General features: G+C 40.6%; 2 protein-coding genes across 2 annotated transcripts in view; one reads left to right on the plus strand and one right to left on the minus strand.

The window, feature by feature from the left end:
• The window catches only part of LOC138202264 (ras-related protein Rab-26), an 87,918-nt gene that overhangs the window by 43,455 nt on the left and 16,963 nt on the right, over nt 1-27,500 (plus strand). The window contains exon 5 of the mRNA XM_069156138.1: nt 9,553-9,605. Within this exon, the coding sequence (XP_069012239.1) occupies nt 9,553-9,605 (53 nt within the window). The remainder of the gene's footprint in view (nt 1-9,552; nt 9,606-27,500) is intronic.
• The window catches only part of LOC138202263 (NHS-like protein 3), a 3,505-nt gene continuing 2,856 nt past the window's right edge, over nt 26,852-27,500 (minus strand). Inside the window, exon 3 of the mRNA XM_069156137.1 lies at nt 26,852-27,500. This exon is cut by the window's right edge and continues 416 nt beyond it. The gene's annotated coding sequence lies outside the window, so the exon portion shown is untranslated.

Here is a 27,500-nt window from a genome sequence, read left to right on the forward strand (position 1 = left end):
TGAAGTTATTAGAATTCATTGGGACCTCGATGTTTCTACTAAATCTTGAAGAAATCATTCCAGTGGTTGTCGAGACATTTGATTCAAAACCCCAGATATCAACGTTACGATAGTGGTCGAGGAGAAGTCAGTTGATCATCCAAGTCACTGGGATCCATCAACAGTCACAATGACTGTCTGTACAAAATGTTATGTCAATCTATCAACTGATGAAAAGACATTTTTCTAGATACCTGAAACTTTTGATGTACAGATGGTGCTAGATGAATAGTAGGATATCAATACATTCATTAGGATTAATCTCCTGGAGACTAAGGACATACTACATGACAGTCCAACCAACAGCTGTTTATAAATTGCACAAGTAGTAGCAGCAGACAGACTGACCTCACCATCCCTAGCTTTGCAGCTAGCTAAGCAATATCACAAATGCCAACCCATGAATAACTCAGTAGTTCTTCCGAGAGAGTGGAGTGTGCTTTTGAGTGCTATTTCCCTCCTTGGACGGCGATGGGTGTTTGTTTTTTTAAGCTCTGGCCTAAATCTCATCTGTCATTAAGGCTATAATGAGAGAGCAAGAAGATCCAGACAATCAGCGCAAATGAGCGTGCGGTTGGAGCGAGCCCATTACAATCTGCCGGGCCCATCTGGTGTAGAGGGCGCCGCGAAGGTCCAGCTGGGTCCAGAAACCAGCCGCAGAATTTTTCATTTTCCCGTTCTCTCCCAGTGGAGCTGACAGTTTGTCATTTCCACAGCATGGAGCGAAACAACAGGGCGCTAAAAAAAAAAAAAAAAAAAAAAAAAGAGGAAATGCAGACTCAGTGGGTGAGACAGCTAACAAGGGGAGAGATACCTGGGAGGGGAGCGATAGAGATATAAAGAAAGAGACTGCCTGGAATCATGATGCGAGCAAGATAGGGTGGAAAATGGAGAAACGTTTGGAAAGGTGAATTCATTTATCGCGTAAAGAAAAGTGAAAGCAGTTAAAACCATTTAAATATGCAACAACTAATCTTCAGTATAAAAGAAAAATTACCCAACTCAACGGATGAAGAGGAAAAACACATAAAAAAAACTCAAGTATCCACTGAAAACTGAAGGCATTATGCCTCGAGAGAAGGTAACGAGTACACAGAAATGAATAAACGGATCTCAAGGTTTTCAAGAACAAGTACACAGAATAGAAGAGAGTGAGTGATGTGAAGGCGTGTTGATCATAAAAGCAGCTGTTTTAATCTTCAGAAATCACTATTAATGTAAAAAAAACATCAGTCACAGATGTCACATTTGCAAATGAGCGACATTTGAGCTTGAAATGAAACTCCGCCAACGTCTTCTCCCATTAGCTTATCGCACAAAAAGAGCCAACGTGATGTATTTTAAGAAGCGAAATAGCTGATCAATTGTGTGGAAAAGGTAATGGCTGTGTTGCTGATGACGCCACCAAATGGTGCTTTGTGATTGAAAGGGTTGTTCAGGGCTGTATTGTTCCGAATGAGGTGCTTTGGCTGCTTCATTTCCCTGTAACGGCCGTCAATGATTTCTTTCTGTTACCGGTGGTGTAAGGAAAGGGGCCGGTAATGGCTTTGAAGTCCTTCTCAATAGAACACACACCAGTTCAGTATAAACACTGCTGAGAGGAGCCTATTTAATTATGTTAAATATTAATTTTTAAAGTTCATCCCCATTACTAATTTAGACGGTACAGATAGCAGTAATGTTGGGTTTTATTTAAAGTATAGCTCCACATTTCCCAAAGTCCAACCCCCGGTCCTACCTGTCCTCTGCACCGGCATCTGTAACACACAGGATATTCTCATAGAGGGTGAAAAACAAACACAATTTTCTGTCTACAAATTGAGCAGAATAGGAATCTACTACTGTACTGGCCAGCAAGATTTGAACATCTCATTGTTTCAACCAAGACAATACTTCAAATGAGGTGTTCATTCATGTGCATCTGGTAGACAGGTGAAGAGGACAAAGTCATTCTGCCCGAGCAACATCTTTGAGTGAATTATTACTATTTATAGTATATTTACTTTCTTTGGTTTAGTCATAATTACTGTGGCCACTACAGGGGGTTTTCCACTCGTGCTTGTCACATCAACTGTTGTTGTTTTTCTAGAGAAGACCACCTTCCAAAATTTGTGTTTTATCTTCAGCTGCAACTAAATGTAGTAAATAGACAGACTGAGAATCCTGTTTTCAACATGAACAGTTATTACAGATCACATTACAATAGTGTAAAGACAAGCTGTTCATCATTTCAATATTTTAGAAATGAAATTTGCCGATAGAGTGTCGTCACGTCACGGTCGACATTGCATAACGCTAACGCTCTGAGAATATTGCATTGAATTGAATGTTCGAAAACAAGTGGTTGGCATCTGAAATGAGAAATGGTACTTGGGAATTTGGTTACATTCGTAGTGGTAGGATGAAAAGTTTGGGAGCATCTGTTCAACAGTTTATACTTCATCATACATAAATCATCATAGCTCTAAATGCAAAGTTCAGTTGAGACTGATGGGAATTCCATGAGGCTCTACAGGTGTTTAGTTATCAACCAAATTACAGGAGGACTAAAATTGTGACCTTATGATTGCGGTGAATGAAAAGCTGCGGAGTTGTGTCATTATGGTTTACATGAACGTTTAGACCAAATTCCAAATCAGTTTTGAGAAATTTTGCTCTGAACCATAAATGCCAACAAAAGTCAGGAAGACATTACAAATCAAGCACCGAACCAACAAACATGATTAAACTAATAATCCTCAAATGCAGAGGCTACTCAAAGCTTCTGGTATTTTAATGCAGTGGTCTTTTTTTAAGATAAACTAATTTATAACAAAAAGGATGCTGTGATGATTTATTGAATCAGGAAGTCATAAAAATGACAGGAGGATTGTTCTTGAATATGACAGTGTCTCAGTTAATTGCTCTTTTTCAGAGGGTTATGTGGCTTGTCTCCCCAGGGGCAATGTCAGAAAGTAGATGGGCTGGAACGACAGGAGAGACGTGAGACAAAGATACTGCACGAAGTGAAAGGAACAGCAGCAGGTTAATTATTGTAGTTACAGGTTTTGTAGTTTGGCCTGATGGTTTTGTTCTGCTTATCAACAAGGCTAACAGCTGGAGCAGCAACAGTGACTGTGGTCATTACCTTAATATGCCTCACAACTTGCATAACTCACATCTCAACACATAGATATGATATTTTTAGATTGATTGCGGCTCACATCAGAGTTTAACCGATACGATACTGATACCGAAGTAAAACAAAAATGTGATTGATATATTGGCCAAAATGTGGTTGTGAAACACTTATGGCAAAAAAACAAACATAGTTGAGACAAGATATTTTAGATGTAAACTTTATTGTCCAAAATGACATCAGTGCACTGGAACATTGAACTTTATGCAACAATAATAGAGTCTGACCAATATACTGGTATATTATACTGACTTCATTGGCTGATATTGGCCTATTGCGGATATATTGGTACATGTTGGTCAATATGGAAACTTTTTTTTTTTTTTTTTTTTTTTAAACGAAACATCGTCCAGAAAAAGCTGTTTACAGTAAATTAGATATGGTTCTATTTGTGTTCAGTTTTTTTGTTATTCATAACTTATTAAATTATCAGTGAAGTTTACTGTTTTAATGCACTGATCTCATTATGGACAATAAACTGTAAAATATCCTGCCCCCATAACATATCTTTTGTAATAAATGTCAAAACTGTTTGATAACCACATTTCAGGCTTTATTGCAATAAATGTGTGTTATATGTGTTATGATTAAATGGTCATAATCCTGCTTAAAAAGCATCACCAAAAAGACACTATAAACCCCAGAATTTACCTGAGAATCATCATATTTTGAAATTTCCAAAGAGCTCCAGTGATAGTTGTCTGCATTGCTTGGGTACATTACACACAGGAATTGGTAATAGCTAATTTGGCATGCTTTTAGTGCCAGCCAAGAGAGGCCAAAAAACAAGGGCTGTAATTCGTGCAACATCTGTTTCATTACCAAGGACAGCCTTCAAATTTGCTGGTTTACTGCGACGCAAGATGCTGCGCTAATTGGAAAGAAATGCAAATAGCTCGTCTTTTGTCCTTTTTAAAATTGTACCACCGTCTCACCGTCAAAACGCCACAGCGCTGCAGCAGAAAAGATGCTAGATAATCGGGACAAATGACAGCTGGAGAACCAGCAGAGGCTTTGTCTAGTTCATATTAAATCAGTGTCATTACCGCATGTTGCTGCTCTGCTCCGCCTCGCCCGCATCATTTTCTATTCCCTCTATTTGGTCTTCTTGGGCCACTGCTCTCATCACTAATGAGCAAACTGTAGGCCTTAATCAGCAGCGGCGGCGGCGGCGGCAGTAGCTCCTTGTGGGGCGAAACATAGCCCAACTAAGACGGGAGGATGGACGGCGGCCGGAGGAACGATGATCAAGAGATGGAGCGGAGAAAGTATGAAGTGATGAGGGAAAAGGAAAGGAGCGCAAGAAGGGAGATGGATGGAGAAGAGGGAAACAGCAATTGGAAACAAAACATTGAGGGTAATGCTCGACTGTAAAGCCGCGAGCTGTGAGATCCATCCTCAAACACACCACACACACACACACACACACACACACACACACACACACACACACACACACCTTACAGTGTCTTGCATATTAAGATAGATTTGCAAGGTCACAGTCAAAGGCATGTTTGAGGCTCGATTCGTGGACGTGTGTGAAGTGAGTTGAGAGGAAGCTCAAAAGTGTGTCCGCGCAAATGAATCCGCCCGGTTACACCCTCCACTGAACTTACTGTCTACACTCGGTTATATCGTCTTGAGCTATTGAACTATCCTATAAATACGTTACCTTTTCATTTCTCTTTAACGTTGTTCTGGAAAAGACACGGGTGCAGATATTAATGGATTCAGCCGTCGCTTCGCCTGGGGAATTTAGTAATCGCTTGCCGCCGTGATTGATCCACCCCGCTCTCTAAAATGGATGCCGTGGAATGGAGCCCCGTGGGCCGCGCTTAGCCAAGAGAGGAGGCAGAAATGACAACCGCTGCTGAAAGTGTCAGAGGAATAATGAAGGTGATGGAAGGAGGGGACGCTGGTAGCAATTTCACACGCTCGTTCTCATTTTGGTGGTGCAGTAACATCAATGGCAGCAACTTGCCTGAAGGGGTAAAGTGAAACTCATCAGTCAGACACGGTCTCACACACACACACACACACACACACACACACACACACACACACACACACACACACACACACACACTAGCAAGCACACAAACACAGACGCACACCGGCTTTTCATTTGATTTCCCCAGTGTGATGTCATCATAGGTATGCTTTGTAATTTTCAAGGTAGTAATTTATGTTGGTACTTGGTTGATATTTGCTAGCAGATGGAAACATTGTGGCAGTGCGCATAAAAATGTATTCAGACTTTAATAATTACATTTTTTTTTTTTTTTACTTGATATCTGTGATCATTCTTGTATTTATTGTATAACCAGTGGTAGAAAAGGCACTCAATCCTTTCACTTGAGTAGAAATACCACCATGTACTCGATTACAAGTAAAAGCAATTGAGGCAGAAATTTGGTCAACACCATACTTTTGAACAAAGAAGTGAAATTGCTTTCTTCCACACTGTTCTACAACAAATATAACGTGGACAATTATCTTAGATTAGATTAGTTTGGCACAAGATTGGAAGCATGGAGGAAAGAGCTCACCTGCATGTTCTATACGTTCTAATTAGCCTGTTGTATCTAATACATATAAAAACTAAAGCGTAAAAATATACAGCTTTATGTGGGCTTGTCTTTGGACTGAGCTAGGCTAGCTGTGTGCTCCCTTGAGCCAGTTGTTATGCTCAGCTAAATGTTTTGACGTGTCCAGACAAGAAAGTGGTATCGATCGTCTCATCGCACTCTTGTCAAGAAAGAAAATGAAAAGATTTCTCATAAATGTGGAATTATTTTTACGCTAGAAAGGGAAACTATCAAAAGTAAAAGTACTCATGCAGAAACTTAATTGAATGTACAGTATCGTTTTTTTGGGGGTGATAATTATTATTAGCGATGAAGTTGTCGTCTGATGTTGCTAATTTTAATATGCAACTGGGGGGATGTGCACACTAAGTAGTAAGTAGACTAAAACCTAATTAAAATTCAACACTTGTTGGTCTGCGAAAGTTTGCATTTAAATGAATACATCTGCGTTAATCAGTTGTTTATGCGATTTATCTTCAAGGGAAGGAGAACAGGCAAGGTCAGTGAGGGATTATTGACGCAGATTATCATCTGAAAGATGATGGATGGCTGTCCTCTTTATGGATCCCTCCCTTCCATCATACTCCACCTCTCGCTGCTCAGGGTTTCCTGCCGGAACTTTATTGGTCAAGGTGGTGGTGGATCACAAAGTCAAATAGTTATAATGTGTGTGACATTGGTGCGCTGGTTGTTTGGGCTCGTGTCATGAAAGGTGTGTTGTCATATTGTGTTGTCTCATGATAGACTGAACACTAAATGAACCTTAAACATTCATAATCTAGGAGCCATTAATGTCTGTCAAAATGTTCTCCTTTACTTAAATATACTCTTTCATTATTTTTACTTCACTTTTGTAGTTGAGCTTCATTGTGCAAGAAGTGACACAAGAAGTCTTGTTTTTCCATTCATTTGTAGATGGGCTAAAGTTGCTGTGCTCACCTACACTTTCAGTTTAAGATGTGTACTTGGGATGTCATGATGAAGTTTTTGACCCCAATTCAAGTCCTCTAAACAATGTTAAGCAAGTACTCATAAAAAAACCTACCAAGTGAAGGTTCGGTGAGGGTTATGTTCTCAGTTAAAGAAACCAATGGTGAATTTTTAAGTTAAGAGATAAGAGGCGACTGTTGGTTTTGAAGTCTAGCTCCTGGTTTGTACCCACAACTATCCACCCTAACTTTCTCCTGGCCTCAACCTTTGCTTCTAACAGAATGGTTATTATTTTGTACACCACCACAAGAGGTTGCTTGTCAGAAAACATTAACAGATGACTGTACTTTTAATGTTGATGGCGGTATCATAAATTCTACCCTAAGTGGTCCTTGGTTTTTGCAGTGCTGCTGTTGCTGTGTAACACTTGAATACCAGTCTATAAACTGAAGGATGCCGTGTCAGAGTCATGCTTTACCTCATCTAGGCATAAAAAGTAGACACATGTATGACCAGGCCATTAAGGAGGTCATGTGACGAAGTACGAGGAGTCCGTAAAGGGAGGAGGTTGGAGATAGTTGGATGGATGTTCGTCCGGGAGACAGAGAAGCAAAAGTTAACATGGATTTCTTTTCAAAATGTACATCGATTAACTTGTGGGATGTGGTTAATATAAAATGATTTAATTTATCCCAAAGAATTATCTTTTCCTTACACCAACCACACGATTTGTGGTGCCTTACTTTGGTGTACTAGGCACGGCAAAACATGACAAAACCATATCCAATGGTAGTCGACTGATGGCTGTGTTGCTCAATTTGACATGATCTTTCATTAAAGAAAATATCTCAAGGTTGACAATAATATTACTATGTGGAAGTAACGTCACTACAGTAATACCCCCATAACTAAAAAACAACTTTCTTTCTTACTTCTTTTGCTTTTAAGCTTATTTTCCTCCATATTACAGGCTTGTTATTTCTGTCTTGCGCCTACTATTACTACCTGTGATAACAAAACTCTGTGTCTGCTACTGTGAAAAAGTTCTCGAGCTTCATCTGTCTTGCTTTTGGCAAGATGTAATTGGATTAGGGGAGGGTGAAGGAAAGCAACTCCTTGTGGTTTTACTCCGGTCTTCTTCTGGTGGCTGATAGGAGCAACGCGAGAGGAAATTAAATCGTGGGGCAGATTGTCTCTCGCTCCCTCTTTCTCTTTCCACTTCCCTGTTTTCTTTTCTCACCCACTCTCTTTGTTTTTCCAGTCTGGCAGACAGAGGCAAACCACGGTGATTACAACTCATTAAACACCCTTCACGGACTTGTCTAGCAGAAATAAACAAACAATGGATTTAATCCAAAATATAGAGGCAAATGATGGGTGGAGGTGTTGGGATGGAGAATGCAAGAAAAGGGCAAAGATACATAAGGGATATATGATAAAAGAATGAGGATGGAGTGAGATGAGAGTAACGGAGAAGATGACTGGAAAGATTACATGCAGCAGGAGAAGGCAAGGTGATGTGGAGGTAATTAGCTTAGGCTAATTCTTCCAAGTGAAGGTTGATCCAGCTGCGAAAATGAGTTATAATTGCAGTCGTAGGCGTAATGATTTTCTTTTCTTTTTTTTTTACAGCTTTATAATGCACACCCTCCAGTTTGGCCTCAAAAACACCTGAGGTGATATTATCCTCTCTCGGATCACAGTGCAGTTGGAGGTAATTAGAATTCACATGGGTGGATGTTGTCAGGTACAATACTAGTGCTGTGATAAACGGTAGAGCTCAGCACTTTTGCTCAACTAACACTGGGAGCCATTTTAGAAGTCCTTCTTCCAGCGTTTCCTCTCGTGTAAAACCCAAAGGTCTTTGTGGAGCATCAAACAGCGGAACAAAACTAAAGAACGAATCTCTCCAGGGTGAATACACAGAATATCTCTGTGCTGTTCTATTTTTTGGTTTTCCGTGTTGTTGTTTTTTCAAGAGGACACATTTAATTTTGACTTCATTTTATGAACAGACGTGGGTGCTGTAAAAGAAACTGAAATGCAGACACAAGGACACATTTTTGTCCTCACATTATGGTGCACTCATCACATCTTGCCATGTCATACCTTGTCACCTATATTACTGAAGGTTGCACAAGCTTTCGATTTTGCTCTTCTTTCCTTGTGATCTTTTTCAACTCAGTCTTCTAGCCAAGTGTTGCCAGACCCACATTTACAATGTGAATATATGGGACTGGTATGCCTTGTTGGGAATCGTTCTCAGTCCTTGGATCCTACTGGGCGAAGACCTCAGGTTCATTTTGAAACTATTGGAGCAGACCTTAACCAAACGGTGTTGACTTCCAAATGGGCCAAAACGCTACCACAGCTGCAAATATTTATCGAGAAAAAAAAACCCACTGACTTCAATGTCAACACAGTTAGTCACCGACACTGGTCACTGATTGGTTTGCCCTTTAGACGGTCTGTGCAAACCCAAATGCAAACAGGGTTTCCAGACTAAAATCACAGCAGCGAAAACTGAAGCAAAAGAGCAAATTATTCACATCCAGTAATTTGATTTCCACGTAGCTTGAACACGTGATGATCAGTGCTTATTTAGTTAGTTACTAGCTACACTGGCGAGATCACTACAAACTTAGCACCACCACAATAGTAAACATTGACAGCTCCCGTGAGAATACATGGTGGAAGAGATAAACTGTGGATTGATAATCGCCAAACACATTTCCCTTGGAACATTCTCGATTATCCCACTCTTGTAACAGTAAAGTACAAACATTTGACATATTTCTGTTTCTTTTCTCTTCCCAGCTCTGCTCCTTCTGTATGACGTCACTAACAAAGCATCCTTCGACAACATCAGGGTAAGATCAGATGCACTTGGCCTGTGCCTGTCTGTCACTGTCTTTCTTCACCGTCTTTCTTCACTTCTTTACCATAACTCAGTGCTTGTTGTTTGTGACGATCCCCAAAAATGCTTCCTCTCTGAATGTTGATGAATACCACACATCTATGTATATTCTACTGGATCAGTAAAGCTCTCAATTTACTACCAAATCTATGTTCCGGACCTTAATTCTGGTCATGAGTTTTGGGTAGTGATGAGATTGCAGATACAAGTGACCAAAGGAAGTTTCATACGGTTGTTGGGATTACACTTTGAGGACCATAACTCTAGCGAAGGAGCTCGGAGTAGAGCTGCTGCTCTTTCACATCAAAATGAGCCATTAGACCCCAGTGTGTACCTGGAAGATGCTACTGGGAACACCTCTGGGTACATAAGAAGGACATGGAAGACATTACCTGGGAGAGAGACACATAGACTACCTTAATGACACTCTGCCTCTGTTTCCTGGCCCTGGAAATGAGGCAGAAAATGGAATAGCTGTAATGAAATGGATATTATCAAGTTGAGAAGAGCTTTTCATTGTACATTAACTCTTTTGTCAAATACCAACAATTGACTGGATGTCTGAATTGCAGGGGGTTATGACTATTGGATGTTGTTCCTCCCTTAAGAGGAACAAAGTCAATGCTACTTGATGGTACACAATTCAACCTCTAAAATTTGCCGGCAAACAGTTTTGCTCGTTCGTAGACTGTATATAAAAATGGACGTGGTCTCTGGGTCTGAAGAGTGAAGCCAATGCAAAGGTGCCATTAAGTGCAGTACCAGTGAGATACCAGATGAATGAAACATTAATTATTTTCCAAATGGTTTCCTTTCATCCCAACCAAGAAGGAGAATTCAAGGTTATACATGTTGACATCGTGCTTTTGTCAGCTGAAAATATGCAGTTGAATGCAAAAGTTTTCAAAGCCATCTACAAAGCTACCAGTAATGGCTCCAACTCACAGCAGGGTCGGCTGACGAACGACAAAGTCAGCGAGTGAGGATGACCACAGGGTCAACAAATGAAGGGAAGTGACAAATCTGATGAGTATCAGGGTACAGATTAGAGTCCACTTTTTCCCCAAATGGACCCATCTCTTTGTAGTCGCAGAGTGGCTGTCGTCTGAACTCAGCTCCCACTGTGATTTTCCTGCCATCTCCCGCCTCATTTGGTGCCACTCCCCTTGTCCCCTTGTACTTGCTTTTCTCTCCTTTGATTAACGCACAGCGGAGTTAAGAGCAGAAGATAACTGTTATGAAAGTTTGTCTCTCACGCATGAAGGAGAGGAACATGTTCCACAGCCATCTGGCAGCACTGATCCAATTACGTGTGTGTGTGTGTGTGTGTGTGTGTGTGTGTGTGTGTGTGTGTGTGTGTGTGTGTGTGTGTGTGTGTGTGTGTGTGTGTGTGTGCGCGCGGCTGAGCTACCTGTGTGACCTGAATGTGTATGCGCGCTCATGCAGGTATGTGTTTTTTAGGTGCACATTCGCCTTCATTAACAGGAAAGGAGAGCGGTCCCCAGAGAGAAAGAGACGCAGAGCTTTGCTGCTGTCCAAACAGCTGGTTACCATCATTATGCCTTAACAGTTTGCATTGAATCACTTTCAATCAGGTAGATAAAACCTTGGACATAAAGTATACTTACAACAAATCCCCAAACCAACAATTCCTCACTCAGTGGGTCCCCAACACGTCTGTGGTTGGGGACTATTTTTAACTATGGAGTAATATATATTTGGTGCCTTGGCAAAAATTATCCCTCCGAATGATGCAAGTGAGACGGGATCAAAATATACTTTAAGTGTGTGTTCCACGGTGCTGAAGAAACATGTCAGAAAGTGTAACAGGCAATGGTGGGGCTCAATTGTACAACAGTGGACCTTTATGGCACAAATCCAAATGTACAATGTATTTATACAGACAGTTCTCATTTCAAGTAGTGCGCTTTGTCACAGTCCGCTGGCACCTCAGAGATACGCATCAGTTGCCTCAGGTTTAGGCACCTGAAACAACGTGGTCAGGTTCAGATAAAGATCATCGTAAATAAATAACGTACGTCACATTAGCTTTTCATATATTAAGGAAATTTAAGACGTAATTAGCTTACTTAAAGATCCTTTGTTTATTTCATCCATCCACTGACTTCCTCCACACGCAGACTTTGTCGTGCTTTTTTACTGCGTCACATGATCGCCTTCCTCGACTTGGGTTGTCATGGTGTTGCCGCACCTTGTACGTATTCAACTTGCTTGGTTACGCAAGTTAAAAACGATATGCGAGTAACTTACTAAAGTTATTTATTCATGACTTTCCATGACCTCCGTCTACAACTTGGGTGGTCACGGTCGAGACGATGAAAATCATCCTTACCGAAAAAACACATGAATTTCACGTGCAAAATCCCATGTGGTCATACATATGTGATTGTGCACGTGAAACTTGTATTTTACCTCATTGGAAAAGTGCAGTTTTGGAACATTTTCGTGGTGTAATGTGTGAAGGTCATGTAGATTCCAATGAAAACTTTTCCACATATTTCCCCCATGTTATCATATGTTGCCACTTGTGGCAAATATGTGTCATACATGTGATCACGTGGAAAATATGGGAAACTCGTGTGTTTTTTTTTGCATATCTTTCTGACACCAACAGCTTTGACTGATCAGCAGTATTTGATGCTCTGTGAATGAAACAGTCTGATTTACAGGCTTTGACTCTGCAGGTAACACTATCGGGCTCAGTCCATTGTTAGTTTCGGTCTTTAATGGGATTAACCTTTTGACAAGTCAAAGCTCCAGTACATCCAGATTAAAGAGTATTTGGTGTGAGCTTCTGTTTGGGCAAATTATTGCTGTTATTGGATCAGGTTTACCAGCTAATACTAGTGAGCATTGTTGATGGGATTTAAGATTTAAGGATTATCACAACCCTTGAGGTGGGATCATGTTAGAATTGACACACCAGAAATCACTTAGTTTCCCACAACAAAATGATAAAGGCTTTGATATCATGGCCCAGAAGCTACACCCATGAAAAACATTAACATTTGATATTTAGATTTTTGAGAAGTAAAAATCAATTCAGTCAAAACTCAAAAATGGACCTTTCATCTACCCTTTCGTGTTAGCAGCAGGTGGATTATATAGCCCACCTCGGTATCCATTTCTTCTCCTTTAAAAAGCCTGACATGCACAACCCCGCAGTCACATGAACGTAGGTCTTACTTGACATGCCGGTTTTGATCCAATCAGGTTTTCTCGGGAGCAATCAAAGAGCGCAGGAACAGGAAGAGAAATCAGAAAGCTTTTGTTAAAGTAGAACCGGCCACTGAATTATGAACGGTGATGTATGAATAGCAGCCTGTGAGATGGTGTCAGACCATTTGAAGCACTCGGTCTGATGATAATTCCTCTTTTTCACAAATCGATTATTGTGTAGATTGTACAGAGCGACACATCAAACCATCTCTCCCTCCAGTAGGCCTTTGATCACGTTTTAATCACGTTTCAATCACATGTTCTCCACATGTATAAAGCTCCCACCCTGTGCCTGTTTGAGATTGTTAGCCAGCTCATTTTTGAGTTTTCGCCATTAGTACAAAAACAGCGCTAATGCTCCAGAGCAGATGCAAACACAGTGGGAGGTGGGTGGACAGTCGGTGTGTGTGTATGTGTGTGTGTGTGTGTGTGTGTGTGTGTGTGTGTGTGTGTGTGTGTGTGTGTGTGTGTGTGTGTGTGTGTGTGTGTGTGTGTGTGTGTGTGTGTGTGGTAAGCACACTGCCTGAATTGTAGCGCCTTCGGAGGGGGCACACCTGTTCAGCACAGTTAGGATCTACAGAGTCTGAGAGATACACACACATAAAAAGTCCGTTTGGGCTTGTTAATGTTAATCAGTTCTAATTACAACAATTGAACTTCAGACAAACACATTCTCATCGGGCTTTTACGTATGGGTGCATTGTATAAGGTGTCTAGCCTCACCTGTCTGATGTACAGTGTTTTCCTGTTGCCTTTCACAGTGATTACCCGACTGCGTCTATTTGCGCTGACTCCAGTCATTTTACATAATCGTTAAAATATTTTCCATTCATCTGTATAAAAAACAGCCGGATAAAAACAACAGAAATGTCATATTTCGATCACTTTTTCCACTGAGGATTGACTGGCTCTCTTTGAGTGATGTCATCTCCTCTTACCTTCTTCTTCTGCTATGATTTAAAGGCACATGAGTCTTTTTGCTAAACTAAGCTATTTGCTTAGTTGCAGCTTCATGTTTAGCGTCGCCTCTAGACAGAGTTGGTGACTCTCGACATTAAAATGAGAGCATTTCCCCCCCAAAAAAATGTTCAGCTATCACTGCAATTTACCTGAATGTTGAAATTCTAAGTTAGCTCTTTGCTAAACATAGAACTAGCGAAAGTTTTTTTTTTCTTTTTTTGTTACTTTTTATAATAAATACATTTTACAATGGTATTGTTACTTCTATTTAAAAAAAAAAAAAAAAAAAAAAAAAAGTCAAAATAGGCCACTTTTGTGTATTCTTCAAACAGGCACATCTAAAACAGAAACCTCATGTTAGATTTTAAGAGCTGCTTATGGGTAATTGTTGCGTTATAAGTGATGTAACACTGGGGAAAAAAAACTAAACCGACGTGAACTTTTCAGTTGAGCCGTTGGAGCTTTAAGCCAGACATCTCTGCCAGGCGACTGCAGCGCAGCGTATCAGCACACACTGATGTGTCCCGTAGTGTGAAGCCATTAGCAGCAGAGTGTCGGCGTGAAGGCTGGAGAGCAACTGGCTGATGAAGATGGAGACAGTGCTCAGTGCTGACCATCCCTCATCCTCTCTCCTTCTGTCTCCCATGTTTTTTTTCCGTGCTCCTTTGCTCTTCTTTTCAATCTTTTACCACGGCTGATTTGTGTCTTTCCTTTCTTCTTCTATCGTTATGCTTTTTTTTTCCAGTTGTTATTATTTCGGTCGCAATCAAGTCATCTTGCATTTGCAGGTTTTTAAGCCCCTCATGCAGCACGCGCACCTCGTTACGTGATGGCAAATTAGCATGTCGCTCTGACAGCAACCTATAATGCTTTCAACATGTTGGATTGAACAGCACAAGGTCAAATACAAGGAAAGAGAGGCCACATTTGCCTCCTGTTCTTTAAAGCACTGTCGTCCATGAAATGATCATCCTTATGCAAGAAAAATCTGTTAAATAAAACGGATAAACTCTGAATGAGGCAAGTTGTTGAAAATATATTAACATGATATTGGTCGGTTCCTTTGAGTTGAGGGGGAGAAGTAAAAACAAATTCTTTAGTTTCCTAACTTTTCTTCTCTTTGGACCATAGACTGTATATAAAAGTGGATTTAGCTTCCAGGTCAGAAAAATGATGCAAATACGAAAGTGCCTTGAACTGTCGCTGGAGGTTGGCTCCAAAAAGCCAACCTCTCCAAAAGCCTCCAGCTCCAATAAATGTTTTCCGCAACTTATTGTGACACTGTTAGCTAAAGTTAATCTTTCTTATTAGTTTCTAGCGGTCCATCTGAAAATAATCCAATAATTTATGAACACCGCCTCTTTTGGGGGGCCTGTCTGTTTGTTTGACAGGCCTGTGGTGCAACCAGGTTTCTGCTATTGGTGGGCAGGGCATAGTGGAGCTTCCCTGGGTTTCCAGTCCGATCAATTCAGATCCAGCACTCGCTCCTCCCCAGCTCTCCAAATACGTTCACTACGGGCTCCAAACCGCTACGACCTGAATCTGAACTCGAGGCTTCATAACGGAAGTTCACAAATCAATGGGTGACGTCACTGCTGGGTTTGACACAGCACTCACCGTCATGGCGTAAAATTTGGTTCCTCTATGCTTGGTAACGATTGGATTTTCTAAAAAAGACAAAATAATGCTGATGATAAATGTTAAGAAAACTTCAATTTGAGACTCTCCAGGTCCTTTTTGGTTCACCTGAACAACTGATAAATGACTAAATCTTTTCTTCTTCACCCTCTTTTATTTGCTAAACGCCACCCCGGGCATCACAGCCAACCTCTGCTAATAAGTGAGACTGACAGCCCAGCTCACCTCTATAATTTAATACCAGGTTAATGACACCCGCTCTGCCATGCCTTCAGCTGAATTGACATTTAAAAGGAAAGATCACAGAGGAAGTTAGAGGCTAATTGAAGTTGACTGCCACACAGACCGATACCCTCAGTGGGCTCATTCGCATTGTCATTTTGCAAAAAGTTTTAGGTGAGAAAAATAGGAGAGAGAATTATGTGTTTACAAATTTAACCAACTTTAGGTGGATATACTCACTAATTATGGCTTCAACCGCAAAATAAGCTCAGAACTCCATCACTAATTCAGTTCATGAGGGAAGAAAAACGCATCTTCTCCGAGATCATTACTTACTGATCTTTTTCCCGCGTCGGTTGCCAATTATCGCACAAGCTTTTTCCATAATGATCCAGTGATGTGAGAATAAAGCCGTAAGGAGAATTAAAACCCTTAAAAGTTCACCTCCCTTTTTACTAAAAATGACTTGCACGTGTTCTGCATGCATGGACTAGTGGCAATCCCTGAAAGGAAAGGAAGATCATGGCAAAGGAACAGTTCAGGTCATTTTAATCTGCTGTAATTATTTGCTTTATCAAAAAAGACACCATATATCTTGTGGAAAAAGTTTATTGTCTTTGTATTTCAGTATTTATTTATATCTATTGAGGCAGATGCTTTTTGGAGCTAATCCCTTATATCAGCCCTCAGTGGTATTTCTCTTGAATGCTCTTCCGCATTGGCTTAACCTTGCAGACCAAGAAGCTGCATCCACTTTTATATGCAGTCTATGTTCTGTCCAAGTGGGCCCAAGAAATTAAACCGGCAACCTTCAGTCTCAAGCCCTGCTTCTCAACCTCTGGGACATTTTGAGGCATTGTGCTTTTAAACAATTTGTAATTTTATTTCATAATTGAATGATGGGATGGAGCAACCAACAGTGATGTCACCCATTGGTTTGTGAACTGCCATTCTGAAGCCTCGAGTTCGGACTTTGGCCGTCGCCATCTTGTTGTGACCCAGAAGTGACCATTTTGTGAGCATCTGTGGAGGATCCAGCAGTGGATCTGACTATCCGATTGAAAGCCCAAGGACGCTACGCCCCGCCCACCTATAGTGGAAACCTGACTGCACTACAGGCCTGTCAATAAAACAGACATCCCCTCAAAAAACATGGCTTTTTGAGGCCTAATTTCAAATTAATGATGAGATTATAGTCAGATGGACCACCAAATAGGAGGGACTTTAGCTAACAAGGAGGGACTTTATCTTACAACACTATAAGAACTTGTGGACAAAATTTACTGACTTTGTATTTCATGAGAAAAGTTAAATGGGAGTCTATGGAGCTAGCTCCTAGTGGCACTCGGTGGTATTGCAGTTTAAGGCGCTTTCGCATTGACCTCACTTTTCAGACCTGGAAGCTACGTCCTCTTTTATATGCAGTCTGTGGGACGGATGGATTTTATTGATCCCAAATTGGGAGATTCTTGCACTACAGCCACAACTTATCAAGGTATTGCATTACAGTAAATACAGTATACATATTAACATATCAACACTATAGGGGACAATATATAAGTTGCCAAGTCTAATGGGAGTACCTGACAGACAGCCTTCACTGTAACAGGTTATGGAGCAACAATGTGACATATTCCATGTCCTGAAAAGGACTTCATTTGGTTCAAATCCAGAGTGACCACGAGCCTGCTGTCTGCGTTATGAGAAGACCTTCATGTGACACGGCCTTCATCTCTTCCCGTTGTCCTGTTGTCCAATCACAGCAGAGATGAATGGAAAGCTCCACAAACGAATGCTGCGTCTATGGAGCAGCTCGGTGTGAATAAACCAAGGCTGCTCTTCTTTCACAGAGACTCACAACAGGCAAACACACAAACTATCAACCTTCACATTTACTGTTGTGTGATGTCGGTAATACACGTAATCCTCGATGATTATACAATCAATGTCCTCCAGGGTCCTCGATGGTCACGGACATGTGGATGCTTTGCTGGTTGTCATGCCAACCTGTTCATGATTGCATGTAGAATACCTCTTTTCACCATCATCACCACCATTTTGATTGGACCTTGATCGTCTCTCATCCTGGCGCCCCACAGCAGTTGGTATGTGTAAGGTATTCAGACATATTTACGCTGCACATGTTGCAATTTGTGTTGTTTTTTTTTACGTCATTAGAACACTCAAATTCCCACAACACCATCTGAATAATTAGCAAAAAAATACTTAAAATCACTGATGAATAGAAAAGACTATTGAGAGTAGCCTGATAATAGCTTTTTCAGGCTGTTGCCTATAATCTGCATTATACATGCATTATTCCATGCATGTAAATACAGTTGTAATGTTTCAGGAGCCTGATGCCTTTAAACACTTGAGTCCCTCACAACCTCATATCAGGGCTTTACAGCTGCTACCGTGGCCTCCCGTACGCCCCGCTGGCTAAAGATTCACGCTCGCATGCCAAACACACACACACACACACACACACACACATGAATATGCCAAACACACACACACACAAATGCGCAGAGGCAGCGTCACACAGGGGGAGTTTTTATTGGTATTGACCAACACGCTCAGGACCAGTGGCCACTAAAAAAAAATAAAAAAAATCATTAAATCACTGAAAGCCTTTGCGCAGCAGGAAGGCTTTGTTGCTCAAAAGATTCCCTCCGCAGTAAAGTAAAAATCAATTGGATGAGCATTCGGTGTCAGCTGGCACACAGCCAGCTAAATGTTTGGGGAGCCGACTACAGAGAGCAGAATTAACGTTTCTGCAAATATGATCAGTGTACGTTTATTTTTTATTGACTGTAATCTGTTGCATTTGGCATTATGTTCCAGTAGTCTTTCTTTGTGCAATGCCGATGCCCATTCATTTGTGGAACTATTTATTGCTCGTTCAATCCTTCCTCTTGTGTACACGTGGCCATGAAGTGATCCCTTCTTGGCAGACGCAGTCAGAAATGGAGCAACAAAATCTTATTTCATTCAAAATTACACAAAAAACTCCTGCTGCACTAACAGGAGGTTTTAGCATGAGAGGAAACCTAAAAGCCACATCTTTGTCCTTTTAAAGGAAATCAATAACATGTATCTTCCCAAAGTCCAGCCCAGAAACATAACTAATTGATTTCTGTGTCTGGAAATGTCCACTCAGAATGGGAGAGGATGCCCTCTTCACCTTCTATATCCTGTTTTTATTTCTCATTTTTCATACGGTAGTATTTGTTTTATTTACTACTATAAAATATCTAAAGTCATCTTGATTGTTAGCCTGTTTTTATTCCCGTGTTAAATACTGTCGTTTGGCTGCTGGTGTCAGCACGATGACCACCTGGGTCGTAGAAGTAGGTCATGGAAGATTTCAAGTAATGTTCGTAAGTCTCTCCCTTATTGTATTTAACAAACGTAAAGTAAGTCACGTGATGTAATTTACTGACGTAAAACCAACCAACCGTAAAACCAAGATCTTCTCCGAACCCTTAACATGTGCTTTTTGATCCCTCAACCTTTCACATGTTGTACGTAAACTAAATTTCCACCCTGCGAGATTAATAAAGTCTTATCTTATCTTGTCTTATCGCTGAGACTCAGTATTTTACACCCTAGATTGAGATCATGCTCCGGCTCCATCGACTCCAATTCAACTTCTCTCATGAAATACAAAGTCAATACTTTTTTTCCATAAGTCAGTATGGGGTGGTTAAATAAAAGTCACTTCTTATTAGTTTTCTGGCAGGCCATCTGAAAATATTTCCATTTTAATAATATCTTAGGTCTCAAAAAAACAGAATGTTTTGGGGGCGTGTTTGTTTGATTGACAGGCCTGTGATTTAGTCAGGTGTTCATCATCTGTGGCCGGGGCGCACTGTACTCGGCTTCCCCATCGGATGGAGTCAGATCCACCCCCCCCCCCCCCCCCCCCCCCCCCCCCAAACACGGTCACATCTGGCTCCAAAAAAAAAAAAAATGCTGAAATTGGGGCTTCAGAACGGCACTTCACAAACCAACGGGTGACTTCTGTTAACGTGTCATTAACTGCACGTCATCCTCATTTACTTTTAAAGAAGTTCCACACAGAAGATTCCACACGGTTCTCCTGTTTGCACTTTGGCATCTAGTCTCACAGCGCCACAGTTTTACCTGCAAAGCTCCGGATTCTGGAAGCAACATCTTCTTCTGCTTATGTTGTTTAACGGCGGCTGGCCGACAGCTTTCAGGTGCATCACCGCCGCATTCTGAGGGTAATAACGTATTACAAGCAGGTGCTCGTCAAAAACAGGGGAAATGAGGAAGAACAGGAGTCACATATACTCCGATTTTTTTTTCTATATTTAAAGGACTATTCTAAAAACAGGATTGTATGACACCATCTCTAGTATAGTATTCCGTGACGATTGGCTTGAAGAAATCTGAACCTATCCTTTAACGAAACCCTAACGTTAGACATCAGATGTAAACACATCGTCTGTGTGAGTATCAATCAAGAGGCTGGTCTCTGAAACAGAAAAATAAACCATCCAATCGGGGTAACTTGTTTTTGCACTCATTTTCAACGCAGCCTCTTTGGTAGCAACATAAAAGTTGATGAATCTCGTGCCAGTTTGCCTAATTGAGCTGCGGGACCACCAAAAAGCTTTTGGGTGAAACCCCCCTCCCCCTTCCCCCAAAACAACAAAACCAGACTTTAAAAAAAAGACACTGTTGATTGGCAGGCGAGATTGGTGATGCTTTGCTCTTCAAGGCCCTTTCTTTTACCAAGCAGAAAATTACACATACTTCAGCTTCCTGCCTGTTTACAGCCCCGAATCAAACAAATGTTTGTCCTTCTCTATTCCTCCTCTCGCTTTTCTAGACTCAAGCACGTTTGTTGATTTTCTCCATTTTCCCTTACAGCCCTGTTTATTTGACGAGCTTTCTCCCTTCTGTCAAGGCTGCATCTCCCTTAAAACAAGTTATCATTTCGCCCTCTTCTCCCATGATAACAATTACCATTTCTTTATTATTTGTTGGAGAAAAAAAGGAAGAAAAAAAACGTCCCACTGTTGGAAGAGCTTATCAGACAGGAGTGAGAAAACAGCTTGAAAAGGCCAGCGTGTTGTCCCATGAATATGTAAAAGACGAGGAACGGGGGATTAAGATGTGAAAGCCTTGTGGTGGTCGGATGCTAATTGGTTATTCAGCCTTTCAGGGGAATTTGAGAGAAACTTTAATGGCTCCATCTATAGTTGGCTTATTGCAGTATGAAGGATCTGGAAGAGGTCCACACACACATTCATACTAATGCCTGCGCTGCTGCCCTAAACACTGACTCACAGTCACATTCATAAAGACACATGCTGCACTGACTAACACACACAGTCACATGTACAAACACACTCTACTACTCCCATTTGCATGATGCAGAAACCATGCAAATCCGTGATTGTGGAAAAATCCACAATCACATGACCAGATTCTCTGTTTATGAGGCCTTAATTAGCCAAACACAATTTTTTTTTTTTAAGTCTCTTAAAATGCAGTTCAATCCTCATAATACACGTGTTCATGGAATTATTTTTACACATATCGACCAGTCGAGCCGTATTTTGATCAGGAAACATCCACCCAACCAGTTTTTAATGAAGCAATATTACACAAGAGGGTGTGCTTTAACTTTAGCGATGCTTACGGACCGCATCACTGTCGTGCCAATAAAGACGTTAAACCACATCCTTCAGTGCAATATTGCGATTATACACCAATTCACCAACGAAATGAAATATGTAATCAAAATGTATTCCTATTGTGGGTCAATTTGCTTTGAAAATAGAAAACTATTTCTTAGTGCAATCTCCGTTTCCATGGCAATACATGGGGTGTGACTAATAACTGGAAAACAATCAGCCACGTCAGCGGACTCTTATGTAATATATGCCGTTTTCACTTCTCCAGCAAGTAGGCCGACGCTTAGTAACGACCTAGCAACGGAGACCATTTCCAGTCCGTTTTAATGCTGTACAGAGATCGTTGGATTTCTCAAACTAAATGAAAACCACGCAAGGAAACACAAAACTGCTTCGCTAGCTCAATGTTGTTGCTCAGTAAGATATCGTCTGAAAAAAGAAATCCGTATGCACATGTATATTTAAGATAGTAGCGCTGTGTAACCCAGTCACCAGCACAGCTGATATGATCCAAACCCAATAGGCTCGCTGTTCTCCAGAGAAATGTAAAATCCAGAAATCTAAATGTTTTTATCTAACGTAATATTCTGCTTCAATCCAAATGTGTTCTACATTAACACATTAATACAGTAGTGTAGTGAAGTGAAGTCATGTAATGCTCCTACGGGCAGCAGCGTCACAGCATCTCTGTGGAGCAGCTGTAGTTGTTTACGGCTGCTGATTTGGGACTATTTGTAAAAATGAAATTGAATGCTGTCGTTGTTGTTAAAACAGCGCCAATAGTTACAATGTTGTCATGGAGATGGCGAAGTGATATTTTCTATGACCACGGTGTGCTGCCAAATGTACCGTTGACCAATGAGATTTCTTGGATCTACTTGTTGTATAATTTAGCTTGTGACACTGTTATGATGTGTAAAAAAAAAAAATGTTGTCTTTATATTTCATGAAAGATCTTGATGCTTTTTTTTTTTATTATTGGGAGTATATTGGAGTAAGAATTGTTTTGGAGCCAGCCCCTAGTGGCCCTCGGTGGTATTGTGCTTTGAAGCACTTCTGCATTGGCTTCACTCTTCAGACCCGGAGACGACGTCCACTTTTATATACAGTCTGAATCTATGCTCTGTACTCACATAAAATGCTGTTTCAAACACACTCTTGTCACCACACACACTCACACAATTAAGAGTGAAGGAGGCTAATAAGTGTCAGTATGTTCTGCCTCCACTGCCCTCCTTCACTCCACAGGGAATAAAAGATATCCTTCGTCTTTCTCTTCTTGTTCCTCCTCAGAGTTCATCTGACCATCTCATTTAGACTCCAGGGACTTTTGTTCCTTTTTCTACTGTTCAAGTTTCAGTTATTAATCCCTCGATTTGAGTGAGAACGTTTATTTCCTCCAACCCAAGTGTCTTTGATCGTTCAGCTCACTTCATTTTGCCGGGTGAGAACAATGTCTTTTGTCTAAGATGTGTCGAAAAGGACAATGCCGGGCCTTGTTGTCGGCACCAAACCCACATTTTCTTTCTCAGGGCTAATCCTGATACCTCAAGTCAATAAACCCACCTCCACACACAGTGTAGGGTGGTGTGATGCATCATTTGTCGTGTTAGATCGCAAGTGACAATTCTTTGTGTCTGTTGTCAGATGAAAAATTCAGAAGTGTGGAATCTCACAAAAGAAATATCACAAATATCACAATCACAAACATTTTGATTATCAGAAGAAATTCTTTTTTTGATTACACTTCTGCTGTTGTTTATTAACCTGTTGTAGCGTGTATATGTGAAGATTTTAGTTTTATCGGGCGCTTTTAACTCGTGCTGTCCAGAACCTGTCGCTTTATGCTGCCATCACCTCGCGGTGCTTGACAGGAAGTCCTCTTTTATTTTATTATAAAGCCGATTTTGGTGGTACATAAACACAAATTGTCAAAATGTTGAGTCCTCCAAGAAATGCACAAAGCAAGTAATAAGTAAATGTGCCGTTTGGATAACCCGTCCGGACTTCTTTAATGTCATAAACTCACGCTCGATTTGTCTGTCGGCCGTCAGCATGGCCCAATATCCAACTCTTTATGTGGAAAATAAATCCAGGGGTGACTCCGTTGCAGAGTTAGCAAGTTACAAGACCAAAGAAAACATGTGGTTAGCCTGGGCGTGCGTCACGTAGGAAACAGCCAGCCAATCAGAAGAGAGGGTCACTGATGTGAATGCCCCTTAAAGACAGTCACAAAACAGTGTTTTCTTAGTGGAGCTCCAGAGAGAAGCTTGAAGTAGGAAATGTAAAACTATATTGAAGGGTTCTTGGTATTTCAAACCACAAAAATCTTGTCTTATGAATATCAAGACTGTAAATAAAACACAAACATTGTTTTAAGAAATGGGACCTTCAAAACTATTGAGGAGTTGCAGCAGCAAGTCATTTCTTCACATTTATGTTTTCAGGCACATCTCAAATGAGCGTCCTCTCAACCAAATCATACAGAGATTGAGTCCGTTGCACATGCGCGATAGCACCAAAAATGATGGAGGGCAGTATTATGATTAATCTATAATTAAAACGTAATTTGTTGTGCGTGTATAGCCAAACACTGCTGACCTCAAAATGCAGATTCATCGCAGGATTTCTCGTGTCACTGCGTCAACATACGCCACTGCCCTATTTTCATAATTTCAACATGCATCATTGCATCAGGAAAGCAGCAGTTTGTCAGAGATGGGAAAATACAGCAGCACTGCAATGTGAGCGGCTCTATCTGTACAGTCATATGTAACACTATGTGACACTATATATCATTATATGTTACACTACTCAGTGCAGCCAGTCTGTTTGATCATTGATATGAGGAATAGAATGCTGCATGATAGCAGCTGAGTAGATCCAACATGAATCCACATCTAAAGGGGAATCAATGAAATTATTTTCTGAGTTTTACAAAACTCAAACTTCTCTTGAATTTTCCGACCAGTGATTGGACGAGCCCGACAGCTCTGAACACTTCTTCTTTCCTCTAATGAAGCAGATACAGGGTCTGAGTGTCAGCTGACCAGACTCCTCCTCATCGTCTTCGTCCTACTGCAGAGAGCTTCCATCCCATTTAGGCAGTTAAACTTGATTTCCCACTAGTTGACACACGTAGGCTAAAATTAGAAACTCATTTATATGCAGCTGAAAGCAGTGTTCAGGTTTGAAGCGTGTTGTGTGCCAGTGTGTGAAGTAATTTATTTTTGAACTTCTATGTAGTTCCTTTCATTTATTTTCTAAGAATGTGGATACGTTTGTGGAAGTCTTCCTCCTGGCTTCATTTCTTTAGGGATGAATTTAGTGTAAATTCAAATTTAGGATTTCCAAGTAACCAGCTTCCCCCATTATAACGTTTTCTTATTCAGCAAAAGTGAGCTGATGAGGAAATGTGAGCTGCAGCAGCTTCAGGTTAGTGTGCGGTCTCTGCGTGTGTTTATTTGTACGTGTGGTGATCTGCAGTCCTGCCACTCACCTGCCTGCAGCGTCGCTTCCGGCCTTCACTGCGCAGCTCATCTCAGCGGACCAAACCTAGATTCACACAACTCCATTAGACGCCTTCCAAACTTCTCTCTCTGCATCGTTTTACCTTTCACTTACATTTGTGTACTTAAGGATTTCTTTGCCCCGAACTATTTCTAGATATTTCACAGACAGCAATCTAACTAGGCTGCATCAATACATCTGTCTATGATACAGTTGATAAAAGAATCAGACTTGGTTCTTTGACGTGCAAGAAAAAAAATGACATCATGTGTGGAGATAAGCATCACCAGGAGACATTCATTGGTGATGCTTTATTATTTTGGTGCAAGATATTGGCTAAGAATAAAACTACTGACAGTTGCAAAAAGCCATTACCTATGTTGAAGACAGCAACCGATATAGACTCTGATAGTCTGGTGGTGGAAACTGAGAGGCTGATAGGATCTCTTCCTCATGACTCTCAGAGATGTGTCACCCACTCACGGACCTCCAGTATTCATCTGGAGAGCAAAGTAATTCACACGTCCACTTTTGCAAACTAACCCGGTGGATATATTACTGACTTTACCAGCATCCCTCAAGTTAGCGATTAGCATTTCTAGCTTGGTGTCTAGCATCCGTAGAAAATGGATAAGACGTGCTTCACTTGGACGCCATCGAATTGATAGAGAAATATCACAAGAATTCATGCAAGTATTTAAAATCTAATTTTCATTGAAACTTTTGGAGAAAACAAATATTCCCCAAAATAAACTGAATTGTTTTGCTTGTGGTTTATGCATTTTTAATTAAACAGAATTAGGACTGAAATTCCTAAAACAAAAAAAAGTGAAGTGTGGCTTTTTACTTCTCATCATTGGGTGTATAGGTCTGTCTTTATGCCTTACCACACAGTTAATTACACAATATTATATATTGATGTCACACCCAAGTCGACTGCAACAAGTCGAAAAGCCAGGTTAGCCATTGCTAGCAGTACTGGCTGATAACACATTACACAGTATCTTGTGCATGCAAACACTGTAGTAACATGTCCACTGATAGAAGTTGTGTACGACTGATTTAATGAGACACAAGTAAGACAGAAGTACAAATAAACAGTATTACTCCATTGGAGCAACCATCTTGGATTTTGAGGTTGGGGTTGGTTGTTTCGACTTTGCGATTTAAGTTAAATATATGGATAGATTTGTTTCTTAACTGTATATATGTCTATTTATGTTTTATTTCTATTTATGTCTGTCTGTTTTGGGTTGTTGTTTTTTTTGCACGCTGAGAGAGAAGCTACAACCGGAGTCAAATTCCTTGTATGTGTAAACATACCCGGCCAATAAAGCTGATTCTGATTTTAAAACCGTAAACACCACGAGACCTGCAGCGTTCTGCTATTTCAGTAGTTTCTTTTGGAACCTCTCGCTGAAACTTCAAAGTTGTCCCTTTTCAGAAAGAGAATTTGTGTTATTTTCCAGGCTGCAGTGGTTTGTAGCTCTCACCAGTATCACACATAGTATTAATATATTTGCTCCTTTTTTTTTTTTCTTTTCTTATTTTCCCAGTTGGCACCTGTTCCTCTGTGATTACAGACACTATGCAGACTTCGAGCGTTTGCTCTGATGATCCCACTTTTCAGGATTCTCTGCACTTTGCACTTACATTGAGTCCACATACTGGTCCACACACACACACACACACACACACACACACACACACACACACACACACACACACACACACACACACACACAGTAGCCACAAGAAAGAATTTGCTTTGTAAGTTTGTGCATCTGTCAGGCAAGCACTCCCAAGATTCAGCCAAGTATTGTGCTGTATATAATAAGGGGCCTGCCAAGCTGGAACTGGAGCATAGCAGCAGAAATCCATTCATCCGTGTCAGAGACATCAGACCATGTGAGCAGCTGATAAAAAAAATTAAAAAAAGACTGGATTTTTCAGAAAATTTATTTTTGAACTAAACAGGGCTTACTTTCATTGTTTGGCCAGAGCATGATTATGTAAATAAAGCACTTGAGAAGCTTTAACCAGTGTTTTTTTTTTTTTTTTTTTTTAAAGAGGAAATTGCACTCATATCTCCAGCTCGCCTGAAACTAGTGATGACACGTCCACATGTGTTTGACTTGTTGAACTCGGTATTCATCTCATTCTTCATATTTACAGCTTACTTCCTGTTTATCAACTAACACTGTAGTAACTGTCGAAATACACATCCTGTACAGGCAAATATACTTGATTTGCAGTTTTGGGGATAATGTAATGGAGTTTATGTCATTAAATTACAAAATATATGTAATTGTAATCCATGACAGTGAATACAAAAAAAAATATGTAATTGATTTACAGTTTAATTCAAAATGTTGGTGATTACAGTTACATCTGAATATATTATTTTTAGTAAAAAACCTCCATGTAGAATATCACATTCATTCTGTTTCTTTGCATCTTTTCGACGACCTCAATTTATTTGGCAGAATGCACTCGAATTTTAAGCCTACTTTTTTTTATTGGTTCTCTTATGGTAATTTACACTTCCACTTTTCTGCCAATCAAATCATTGCTCTCAGCAACCAGTAATCTTTCACTTACATTTC

This window comes from Embiotoca jacksoni, unplaced genomic scaffold (assembly GCF_022577435.1).
Source record: "Embiotoca jacksoni isolate LCO1_2020_lvr unplaced genomic scaffold, fEmbJac1.0.p SCAF_20, whole genome shotgun sequence".
Lineage (NCBI taxonomy): Eukaryota > Metazoa > Chordata > Actinopteri > Embiotocidae > Embiotoca > Embiotoca jacksoni.